Source organism: Falco punctatus, assembly GCF_963210335.1.
Source record: "Falco punctatus genome assembly, chromosome: 18".
Lineage (NCBI taxonomy): Eukaryota > Metazoa > Chordata > Aves > Falconiformes > Falconidae > Falco > Falco punctatus.
The window spans coordinates 5,878,038-5,889,670 of NC_137598.1; the positions used below are offsets into that span (position 1 = coordinate 5,878,038).

The 11,633-nt window shown below is 63.3% G+C and overlaps 1 protein-coding gene across 5 annotated transcripts; it reads left to right on the forward strand.

The window, feature by feature from the left end:
• The first annotated feature begins 242 nt into the window (after positions 1-242).
• On the forward strand, positions 243-9,513 carry NCKAP1L (NCK associated protein 1 like). 5 transcript variants are annotated; one of them, XM_080368882.1, is made up of 31 exons: positions 243-440; positions 617-727; positions 1,059-1,151; positions 1,262-1,318; positions 1,403-1,545; positions 1,644-1,734; positions 1,821-1,958; positions 2,053-2,101; positions 2,235-2,391; positions 2,618-2,674; positions 3,008-3,104; positions 3,343-3,452; positions 3,647-3,779; positions 3,891-3,972; positions 4,268-4,326; positions 4,487-4,632; positions 4,958-5,090; positions 5,299-5,418; positions 5,670-5,809; positions 5,976-6,107; positions 6,217-6,435; positions 6,555-6,685; positions 6,770-6,867; positions 7,123-7,216; positions 7,344-7,426; positions 7,538-7,618; positions 7,815-7,908; positions 8,072-8,188; positions 8,440-8,549; positions 8,632-8,734; positions 9,228-9,367. In XM_080368882.1, exons 1-30 carry the CDS (start codon positions 339-341, stop codon positions 8,707-8,709), a joined length of 3,255 nt encoding a protein of 1,084 aa, XP_080225008.1. In that variant the 5' UTR covers positions 243-338; the 3' UTR covers positions 8,710-8,734; positions 9,228-9,367. The 5 variants fall into 5 exon arrangements, with proteins under 5 accessions (XP_080225008.1, XP_080225007.1, XP_080225005.1 ...); XM_080368879.1 differs by having other exon boundaries at positions 244-440; positions 8,645-8,734; positions 9,228-9,513; XM_080368880.1 differs by having other exon boundaries at positions 248-440; positions 655-727; positions 8,645-8,734; positions 9,228-9,513.
• The last annotated feature ends 2,120 nt before the right edge of the window (positions 9,514-11,633 follow it).

Below are 11,633 nucleotides of genomic sequence, written 5' to 3' on the forward strand. Positions count from 1 at the left end.
CGCGGCTGGGGGCTGGGACTGGTGCTACATGGCTGTAGCCAGCGCTGACCGACTGTCGGTGGTGTCACCTGCCACAGCCAGCGTCATATGGCTGCGGATGGTGACTCCGGCCTGCGGCCAGCGTGGCACGGCCGTGGCTGCACCTACATGGCGGTGGTGTCACACAGCCATGGCGTCAGGCACTGGTGGTGTCATGGGGTGGTGTCGGTGTCACGTGGAGGTGGCCCCAGCCTGGGGCCCGGCCCAGGAAGCCCAGGAAGGGGAAGTTGGGTGTTGGGCCTGTGAGGCCGATCGGGGGCGGTGGGGGACATCGAGTGGCCCCCCAGCACGTTGCTGCCATGTCGCTGCCCTCCATCTACCAGAACAAGTTCGCTGAGAAGCTGACGATCCTCAATGACCGGGGACAGGGTGTCCTCGTCCGCATCTACAACATCAAGAAGGTGGTTGCAGGGTGGGGCCTGGGTGCCCTGGAGGGGCGGGTTGGGGCACACAGTGCCGGGGTGTCCCCCTGCAGCCCTGGGGGGGTGGTGGGGTTGATGGGTCTTATGTGGGGGGGGGGGTGTCTGAGCCCAGTAGGGTTTTTTTGGGTGGTCTGACAGGGGGGTGGTCCCCACAGACCTGCTCCGACCCCAAGACACGGCCGCCTTTCTTCAGTGACAAGGCCATGGAGTCCTCCATCAAGTTCATCAACAAGAAGTTTCCTCACCTGGATGTGCGGAGCAGCACAGTGAGGGACCAGGATGTCCCCTCTGTCCCTAACCCCCTGTCCCTTTCCCCTGCCCCCCAGACCTACGTGGGTATCCCTGCTGCCCCGCACCCCATGTCACTCCATCCCTACTGTCCTTACCATCCCCACCCTGTGTCGTCCCACCATCCAGTGTCCACCCTGTCCCCCATGTGTCAGCCCGGTCTGTGTCACCCCACCTTGTGTCACCACCACCTGGCTTCCCCTCTGTCCCCCTTTCAGGGTAATCCTGCCATCCCTGCCCCATGATGCCCCACTCCAGGTGTCCCCCCTGTGTCACTTCACCCTGGGTGTCCCCCCTGTCCCTTTGCAGCAACACCTAGGGCCAGTGCACAAGGACAAGGGGGACATTACCCGGGCGTTGGGACCCTTTTACCACTCCTTCCTGGATGTCCTGGAGTTCAGGGTGAGATGGGGTGTGTGGTGGGGGGCAGAGGGGGGTTTTGAGTGGCAGCGCCAGAATTTGAGGCCTGGGGGGCACAGCAGTGACACAGCCCCTTGTCCCCTCCTTGTCAGGACCACGTCTATGAGCTACTGAACACAATCGATGCCAACCAGTGCTTCTTCGATATCGTGAGTGGGGCACTGGGGGTCCTGGGTGGGTACTTTGGGTGTGCCACAGCTGTGCCCCTGTGCTCATGGCTGTTCCCTCCCCAGCATGTCAACTATGATTTCACCAAGAGCTACCTGGACCTGGTTGTCACCTATGTGTCCCTTGTCCTGCTGCTGGCCCGCACCGAGGACCGCCGGCTGCTCATCGGCCTGTACCACTGTGCCCACGAGATGAGCCATGGCTCAAGGTGGGTTGGATGTCCTCACCAGGGCTGTCCTCACCGACCGTTCCCACCGAGACTGTCCCTGAGGACTGTTCCTGACCCCTGGGCCGCCATCCTCACAGTGACCCCAGCTTCACCCGCCTGGGACAGATGGTGCTGGAGTACGACCACCCCCTCAAGAAGCTGATGGAGGAATTTGGGCCACACACTAAGGTGGGATGGGGCTCCCCCCAGCCAGCAGGGCCACTTCTTCCCCAGTCCATCCCACAACACCCCTGTGATGTCCCCCTGTTCCTCAGGCTGTCACCAGTGCCCTCCTGTCCCTCCATTTCCTCTTTGCCCGGAGGAACCAGGGTGCTGAGCAGTGGCGCAGCAACCAGCTCCTCAGTCTGCTCAGCACCACCGGCACCATGCTTAGCCCTGCCAGCTCTGACACCGTGAGTGCCACCATGTGAGGGGAACCAAGGGCAGGTCCTGGGGGAGGCTGCGGGAGGCCTGAGGATGGTGACATGGTCATGCCTGTGTCCCCAGATGGCCTGTGAGTACTTGTCCCTGGAGGTGATGGAGCGCTGGATCCTCAGTGAGTCCCTGCAGTGTACGCAGGTCCCCAGCCCCGTGTGGGCAGCCTGGCTCCTGGTTTCGGGCTGTCACCCTGCCCACTGTGGGGCCAGCAGTGCAGGCAGCCCCTGCCCACCTGATACCTGTGCCCGCAGTGGGGTTCCTGGTGTGCCCAGGGGCGCTGAGCTCGTCCCCACAGTGCCTGGAGCTGTGGCGGCTGGCGCTGCAGGGCTCACTTTACATCACCCTCCTCCGTGATGAAGCCCTCCAGATCCACAAGGTCACCGAGGAGTTGCTCAGCAGCCTCAAAGGGTAATGACCGTGCCAGCACTGGGGCCGTGCAGGGTGCCAGGGGGGTGTTACAATGGGTGCCAGGGGCTAGAGGGGCTCTGCCAGCAGCTCTGCTGGGCGCCAGGAGAGTTTGTAGGGTGCCAGGGAGTTGTGTTGGGGGCTGGGGGCTGTGCCAGGGTCTCTGTGGGATGCCTGGGGCTCTCCTAGGTGCAGTGCTTGGTGCTTCCTGGCTGTGACTCTCTTGCAGGTACGGGAAGCGGGTGGCTGATCTCAAGGAGTGCAAGGAACATGCTGTGGTTCACAGGTTGGAGACTCAAGGGGGGGACAGTGGGTCTGGGGGTGCTGGGGAGGGTCCCAGGGGTTCTGGGGAGTTGGGAGATCCCAGGATGCCCCAAAGGATTGCAGGATCCTGGAGGTCCCATGAATCCCAGAGAGTGCGGGGTGTCCCAGGAGCTCCTGAGGGTGTCAGCACCTTGGGGGGCAGGGCTGGAGTACCTCATTGGGTCCATACTAGCTCTGTGGCATAGCCCCTACCTTTGCCACATGGTGCCTGTGATGTCCCCGCTGGGTGAGAGGGGTGGCTGGGGGGTCAGTTGGGTGGCCATGGCCCTGACCCCCATCCTGACGCCTCCTGCAGTGGCTCCCTGCACCGGGGCCGGCGGGTGTACCTGCGTGGGGCCGTGCGGGAGCTAGAGGCACTGCTGGAGGACCAGCCTGGGCTGCTGGGACCCAAGGTGAGCGTGGGGGCCGGGGTGCCAGGGCTTGGGTGCTGGGGGTGCAGGCGGCTGGATGCTGGGCTCTGCATGCTCCTGGGGGTGTGCAGTGGGTGTGGGTGGGGTCTGCATGGGGGTACAGCTGGTGCCAGCCTGGTGCTGTGCAGTGACAGTGCCCAGAGCCATTGGTGCCAATCCTGCGGTAGTGCCTGGTGGCAGCACCCTGTGCCTGCTGCCCTCTAACCTCCGCTCTGCCCAGGCCCTCTTTGTCTTCATGGCACTCTCCTTCTGCCGGGACGAGGTGAGCTGGCTGGTGCGGCACGCTGAGCATGTCACCAAGACCAAGACACCTGAGGACTTCGCTGACAGGTTGGTGTAGTGTGTGGGCACTAGCACCGCACAAGGGGATCCATGCCCATGGGGGGCACCTCCAGCAATTGGCAGGCTGGCCTCATGGTGGGGATTGCTCTGGGGCAACTCTGGGGTGCCATGGACAGAGCCGGCACGGGGGGGATTTGGGGGTGCAGCCAGCCCTGACTCTGACTGGTGGCTATGGGTGGCAGCCACGTCGCAGAGCTGCTTTTTCTCATGGAGCAGCTGCGGAGCCTGGTGCGGCGGCGGGTTGGGGTGCTGCAGCGCTACCACGTCCAGTACCTAGCCCGCTTCGATGCCTTGGTGCTCAGCGAAGTCATCCAGGTACCACAGGGCACTGGCAGGGGCTGATCTGTGTCCCCTGTTTAGACTGTCCCTGTCCCCTGTGCCCTATCCTGGCTGTCCCTTATCCTGACCCCATCCCTGGCCCCACAGAACCTTTCCGTGTGCCCCGAGGAGGAGTCCATCATTCTGTCGTCCTTCGTCAGCTCTCTCTCGGCTCTCTCTGTCAAGGAAGGTACAGACTATGTCCCCCCTGGCATGTCTGTGGCACTGCCTGGGGACTGATGTCCCCCCTGCCTGGGAAGCCTTGCAGCCATCCTGGACCATACTGGGCACCCAGGCATGGCCCTGTGGGGCAACGGAGATGGCAGCTCCTGGGGGTCCTGTGGGGTGAGCACTGCCACCCCAGACTAGCTCCCTGACAACTGGCACCCCCAGACTGGCACCCCCAGGACGAGTAGTTCCAGATTATCAGCCCCAGGCTGATATTCCCCACAACCGTGTCTCCCCATGTTTCTATTTCGCTGCAGTTGATGACAAGGAGCAGTTTGATTTCACACCGCTCCGCCTGGACTGGTTCCGCCTGCAGGTGCTGACCCTGTCCCTGTTCTTGTCTCTGTCCCCATCCCAGTCTCCATCCTTGTTCCCATCCCTATGCCAGTCCCCTTCCCTCTTACTGTCCCCATCCCTGTTCTTGTCCTTGTCCTCTTCCCTGCCCTGCCGTACCCCTGAGCCCACTGTCCCCCTAGGCCTACACCAGCGTGGCGAAGGCCTCGCTGCCGCTGGGCTCCAACCCTGACGTGGGTCGCATCATGAACCTCATTGTTTTCCACACCAAACTGCTTGACTCCCTGGAGGAGCTACTGGCTGAGTCCTCTGACCTCTCCGACCTGTGGTGAGCACAGCCAACTGCTCTGCCTCAGTTTCCCCACAGTCACAGGGGAAGACCCTGGCTGGGGGGTCTTCAAGCCATGTCCTGCAGCCCACCACACGTGGAAAGGTGCCTGTGTGTGCTGGGTGGTGGGTGTGGGAAGGGACAGAGATGGCCATGGGGGATGTGTAACCCATGGGAGAGGCTGGGCGAGATTAAGTGATGTGCACATGGATATGGGGACAGGGACAATGCACACATGGCACAGGATCAGTGTGTCCTGAAAGACAAATCCCCTCTCCTGCCCACTCTGCCCCATTCTTCTGCCCCTATGCCCTCACTCCTGCAGTTTCTACCCTCGCCCTGTGGAGAAGATGTTTGTGGCGACGATGGAGGAGTCCTCGATGCTGCGCTACAGCATTGCCTTCCCTCTGCTCTGCAGCCACTTCTCCCACTGTGTCCATCCCATGTGCCCAGAGGAGGTGGGTCCTGCTGCCTGGGGGGGCATGGGTGACACAGGGGCACTGTGGCTGGCTGCTGCCCTGCCACCTGTGGAGGGGCTGGGGCAGGCACATGTGGGTGGGGGACAATGACAGTGCCATGGCCTTGGGACAGCTGGTGGCATTCCACAGACGTGGTCGTGGCCTGCATGCCACGTGCTGTGACAGTGCCGTGGCTTTCCCCCCTCAGTATCCCCACCTGAAGGCCATAGCACTGGGGCTGTGCAACAAGTTCCTGGAGGAGATGGCCTGGCAGGCCAGCACCTGCATCATGGATGTCTGTGCTGAGCAGCACAAGCTCAGTGAGCAGGTGAGGGTCGTGTCTCCAGGGCCTCTGAGCTCTCTGTGGCCTTTGGGGTCTCTGTGGCCTTTGTTCTCTTGGACCTCTGTGACCTCCTTGGCCTCCATGTTCTCCAAAGCCTTGAGACAGCAGAGGCCACGGTGGGGAAGACCTGCCAGGGTCAATTCAACCTTGGGGATGGTCTCTTCTGGTCCTGGAGGCCCCATTTGGGCTGTCGTCAGTGCCATGGCCGGTGGTAACCCACTGCTTGTGTTTGGCAGCTGCTGCCCAAGCACTGCGCCTCTACGGTCAGCAAAGCCCGCAACAAGAAGACTCTGAAGCAGTCAGCCAAGAAGGGGGAGCCTGAGCGGGACAAGCCAGGGGCTGAAAGCCAGAGGAAGGACCGGACCCTGACCACCAAGTGAGAGCCACCTGGGGCTAGCAGTGGTGGGCAGGGGGCTGGTGGGGAGCAGTGGTCACCAGATGTTGGGTGTGGGCAATGGTGTGATGCGGGGGCACAGTGTGATCATGGGGTTGTCCCCATGGGGCTCTGGTGTGGCTGACGGTGCCCATCACACCCACACCAGCATGGACAAGCTGCACCTGATACTGGCCGAGCTGTCCCTGAGCCTCAACCACGTGCCCAACTTCACCGTCTTTGAGCACGTGGTGACGCCAGCCGAGTACCTCAGCAGCCACCTGGAGACACGCTTCACCAAGTAGGGATCACGCCAGGGATGTGGGACACAGCTAGGGTGGGCTGTGGGTGCTGCTGGGTGCGGGACACTTGGCAGCGGCTCTCCAGACGGCCCCTTCCTGTCCCTGCAGGGCCATCGTGGCCATGGCAGGCTACAGCCAGGCCACGCAGGAGGTGGCGCGGCCCTCGGAGGTGCTGGCGGGGCTGAGCGCCTACATGACCTTCATCCAGTCACTGGGGCAGTTTGTGGGCTTGGACACGGGGCGCATCATCCGCAGTGTCCTCCTGCAGCAGACACAGCCCCGTGATGCAGCCGGTGAGCAGACGCTCACCACCATCTACACCAACTGGTAGGTGCCACACTGGGACCAGCACCCTCCCTCTCTTGTGGGAGGTGGCCCTGCAGTGCCATGGGTGGCAGTGCCGTGGGTGGTGGTGCCAGGTGGTGGCAGCAGGTCGGTGTCTGCAGGTACCTGGAGGCCCTGCTGCGGCAGGCCAGCACAGGGGCAATCGTCCTGGCCCCCGCCCTGCAGGCTTTCACCACAGTGCCGCGGGAGGGCGAGCCCCCCTTCAGCGCTGCCGAATTCTCCGATGTCTCAGGTGAGGGATGCAGGGATGCTGTGGGGGAGGATCATCACCCCCTGACCCCGCTGATATCCCCTTCTTTGTGTATCTCCCCACAAGAGATGCGGGCGCTGGCTGAGCTCATTGGGCCGTACGGCATGAAGTTCCTGAGCGACAACCTCATGTGGCACGTGGGCTCCCAGGTCACTGAGCTGAAGGTAGAGCTGGGCACTGGGACCAGGGCTGGGGGATCAAGACCGGGACCAGGGTCAGGCTTCTGGGACCGGGTTCCGGAGCACAGTGTGACAGGGCAGGCAGGGCCACCCTGGGGACCGTCCCAGCACCCTGCCTGTCCCTCGGGCTTGCCATCCAGTGTGGGGGTGGGGGCAGAGGGGCCAGGGTGCCCCTCTCCTTCCCCAGCTGGCTGTGGGCTTGCCGTGTCACCAGCGCCACAAGCCCCATGTCCCCTGCAGAAGCTGGTCAATGAGAACATGGACACACTGGTGCAGCTGCGCTCCAGCTCCTGCAAGCCTGAGCAGATGGCGGCTCTGCTGCCTCGACTGACCTGTGAGTCACAGGGGGACACCGGGGACGCGGGGGGAAGCCTGGGTCTGGCATACGTGGGTGTACATGCACACATACGTGTGCACACACACACACACACATGTCCCCGCTGACCCTTCTCCTCCCACAGCAGCCGAAAATGTTCTGAAGCGCATGACCATCATCGGGGAGATCCTGAGCTTCCGTGCCATGGCCCAGCAGGGCCTGCGGGAGGTGGGTGCCCCCCACCTTATGGGTCCTCCATCCTTTGGGACCCCCACCCACTAGCCCCACAGCCTGGAGGGGTTAGCAGGAGCCCCATGAGCATCCACCTTCTCTCTGCAGGTCTTCTCCCACCACTGCCCCTTCCTGATGGGCCCCATTGAGTGTCTGACGGATGTTGTTACCCCTGAGACTGACATCCAGGTGGGCCCTGAGGGGGGCGGGGATGGGGTGGCACCCCCAGTGCTTGAGACAGCTGTCCTGCCATGTTGTGTGGCACCGCTTGGTGCTATGGGACACTGTGTGGCATCACATAGCACTCTGTGGCATTGCACAGTTCCCTGTGCCTGGCTGCACCGTGTGTCCCCAGCCCTGAGCCTGTGTGTCCCTGTCCACCCAGGTCACCCTGAGCATCTTTGAGCTGGCCTCGGCCACGGGGATCCCCTGCGAGGTCGACCCCGCACTGGTGAACGTCCTGGCTTCCAGCAAGACAGGTACTGTGGGGGTCTGCTGGGGTCACAGAAAGCTGTCCCTGAGAGCCAGCACCCTGCCACAGACCCCCAGCCCTGCTCACCTTCCCCCACCCTGTGTCACCTCCCTGGGTCCCCCAGGGCCCCCTCTTGGACCTCTGTCTGGTGCCACTTCCCTCCCTGGCAGATGGCTCGTCCCCGGAGGAGGACTACAAAGTGGCCTGCCTGCTCCTGGTCTTCCTGGCTGTGTCCCTGCCCCTGCTTGCTTCTGACCCGGCATCCATCTACAACACCGACACGGATGGTGAGGCTTGGCCACAACCCCAGCAGCTTTGTCCCCATGTCCCCAGTCGTGACTATGTCCCCATGACCCTGAGCCCATTGGTGTCACACCTTGTGTGTGCTGGCACCCCCCGAGGCCATCGGTCCCCACAGCTGAGGGTTGGTGGGACAGCAGGACCCCAGGCCTGGCAAGGCTGGTGCCCCATAACTGCAGCCAAGGGAGGTGGGCACAGCGGAGACCTTGTGCTGTCCCCAACCTTCCTGTGTCCCCAGGCTACAACAACAACATCCACTGCCTGGCCAAGGCCATCATCCACGTGTCAGCCGCCCTCTTCACTGTCCACAACAAGAACATTGAGACTCACCTCAAGGAGTTCCTGCTGGTGAGAGTGACCAGGGGCCAGGGCTGTGCCGGGCTGGGGGTGGCACCCTCTCAGGGTGGACACCGTCCCCTGTGCTGATCAGGATCTGTCCCCAGCTGGCCTCTGTCAGCCTCCTGCATTTGGGCCAGGAGATGGACAAGGTGCGTGCCAGGAACCGTGACTCCATCTCCCTGCTCATGCAGCTGGTGAGTGATGGCAGGGCCCTGGGGTGCCCCTGGGTGGACCCTTGGGTGCCGCTTAGGTGGGCCCTCGTGTACCCCTGGGTTGGCTGTGGGGTGCTTCTGAGTGTGCACATCCCAGTCCTGTGTCTCTGCTGGGCTTCAGCTCTGCTGTCCAGGCTGCTCCAGCCCTCACACTGCAGCCAGCTCTGGGGGTTCAGCCCTTACCCAGCTCCAGTTGGGCCTGTGGGGGCTGGGTCCAGCTCTGACACCCCCAGGGAGAGGCTGGGATGACAGGGTGGGGGCCGTGCACCCACCACCCAGGATTGATATTCAGGGAACGCTTGTTCTCGCTGCAAAGCAATTTAAATGCAAATATTTCAGTCTGGAGCTGGGGCAGGGAGCCACTGGGGAGGGAGCACCCAGCTCTGCCAGGGAGGGGCTGGGGACTGACTCCCCTCTCGGGCAACAGGGGGAAACTGAGGCAGGGGCGGTCACTGATGGTGTGTGCATCTCTCAGATCGTGGCAGAGTCGTCCTTCTTGACGGTGGACATGTTGGAGACTTGCTTCCCCTACGTCCTGCTCCGCAACGCCTACCGCGAGGTGTGCCGCGAGAACGTGCTCAGCAGGGTCCACCCGCACTGAGCCCAGTGCCCATGTTGCCCCCTCCCCTCACACCTCTCAAACTGCCCTGCCGGGACCCCTGGGCCTCCCTCAGCTGCTGGATGCCACCACTTGTGTCCCTGTCTGTTCCCACCCTGTCCCCCAGCCCTAGCCACCTTCACTAAACCACTTTTTCCCCCAGTGTCTGCGTCCAGCTTGTGGCTGGGGGGGGGCAGGGAATATTTTGGGCTGGCTCTGCTCCAGCACCCCAGAGTGGGTGCCTGGCCCCGTGTCTCCAGCAGAAATAACCTCCGTGGGTCTCCCATGGGCGTTGGGGGTGCCGGAGGCCTTGGGGTGCTGGGACGTGAAGGGACTGAAGCTGCTGGCAGGATTTACCGGCTTTAATTAAAGCTGCTTCTTCTCATGGCATTGATCCTGGCCAGGCACATGGCTCAGTTTCCCTTTGCCTGCCTGGCCGGGGACATTCCAAATCACATTTCCCGCACACCCCTACACCCCCCCACCCCCACCCCCCGGCACTCTCAGGGTGTTTATTTTTCTCCCATGCAGCATCTTAGGGGAAAATTAATGGGGCGAGGGAAGGAGATGGCGGGGCGGCCGTTGCCATTCCGCTCACGGCCAGCTGCTCCGGGATGAGTCACCAGCCACGCTGGTGTGGGGTGGGGGGGACGGTGGCTGCCACGGCCACGAGCCCCCCTCGGCAAAGCCCCCCTCGGCAGAGCCCCCCCTCAGCAGAGCCGCCTTGGCAGGGCCTGGTGGTGCCCCGGTTGGGGGAGGCTGAGCATGCGGTCCTGGCAGCCACACCGAACTGCAGCCACAATGGCATGGCCAAGCCTGAAGTGTGTGGGTCTGGCACTAATTGCTTCATTATTTTATTCCGGGGGGGGTGGGTGGTGAAAAAACCGCTCTGAAGCGGGCTGGACTCCCCCGCTGCCCCCCACCGGCTGTGCTCCCAGGGGGGCTGAACTCCCTCGAATTAACGCCCAGAACCTGCTGATTATTCCAGATTGCTGCAAAAGTCTATTTTCGCGCTCATCAATCATGATATTAAGCGGTAACAAGATGCTGAGGCTCCCTGCTGGCAGTGCGGCTTTGTCTCGCGCACATCCCAGCCCACAGCCTCTCCCGCACCCACTGCCCCCTGGCCCCCTGCCTTGGGCTGCTCCGTACCATGGGGTCCCCCCCTTGGTTCAACTCGCTGCCCCCAGCCGGGTTCTGAGCCCCCCAAAAGTTTGAGGACCCAAAAATGTTCCCAGTGGGGTATGGGAACTCCTTTGCTGTGTGCGGGGGCTTATAGCCCACACTGTTGACCCCAGTATTCGGGCAGAAGTCCCATGGGTGCCCCCTACGCCCTGCATCAAAGCAAAGGACCCCTGTGGGAGGGAGCACAGACCCCCTTTTGGAGGCTAAGCGGATGCATCCCCAGGCAGCACCCATGGGTGCTAGGTGGTAAAGGGTGGGAGGTGACATGGCCTAGCAGGCAGGGACCTGGCTGAGCTGTTGGGGGCAGTTGGGCCAAGGTGGGGGCTCAGGGATGGTGCCCAGAGTGGGGGGCCCCACCTGGCTCCCCGGTGCCGGTGCTGCGGTAGTGGGTGCTGCACACACCTACGGCGTTACATAAGGGCTTATTAATATTTCCCGGGGGCTGCGGCTTAGCGCGTGCCACGGGAGGCAGCACGGGTGCTGCTGTGCCCCCCCGGCTTGCTGGGACCCACTCGGGGCTCTGGCACCCCGACATCCCCCTCCCTGTGTGTGCCTGGAGCCCCTGGGGCCCTCAGCACCGGCCTTTGCACCCCGAGGCTTCCTGGTGGGATGCAGGGGGCCGCAGGGTGGGGAACCAGCTGTGTGTGGGGTAGGGGTGCGGGGGGCCGCGGGGCAGGGATGGGATGTCTGTGAGCCCACGGGACAGGGTCCCCTCGAGCTCAGGCTGCTCCTAACCCCCCCTGCACCATCAGCCCAGGGGCATGAGGGGCCCAGCAGCCCCCCCAGTTTGGGAAGGTCCTACAATAATCTGGGGGCAGCCCTGCAGCCAGCAGGAGGGGACAGTGTGCGCGTGTCACCGGCCTCGGTGGGGAGCAGGGCTGGCGGTGGGGCTGGGGGAGGTGGGGGTCGTGGTGCCCCTCGCCCTGGGCAGGCTCCGACCCACTGCTTGGAGCAGACCCCCCGTGTGGCGTGTGAGAGGTTACGGCCCCTCTGTGGGGCCTGCCAAACCCCGTGACATTCCCATAACCCCATGGCAGTCCTGGGGCACCTGCCCCCCATAACCCCCAAGGACCTGGGGAACCTGACTCCCCTGTAGCC

What these genes read in the sequence shown, in the direction of transcription:
- NCKAP1L (XM_080368879.1), top strand. Translation starts at nt 339, where the DNA reads ATGTCGCTGCCCTCCATCTACCAGAACAAGTTCGCTGAGAAGCTGACG. An exon ending in ACCACCATCTACACCAACTG is followed by an intron (nt 6,436 to 6,554) that starts GTAGGTGCCACA and finishes CGGTGTCTGCAG; the next exon opens with GTACCTGGAGGCCCTGCTGC. An exon ending in CCCAGGTCACTGAGCTGAAG is followed by an intron (nt 6,868 to 7,122) that starts GTAGAGCTGGGC and finishes TGTCCCCTGCAG; the next exon opens with AAGCTGGTCAATGAGAACAT.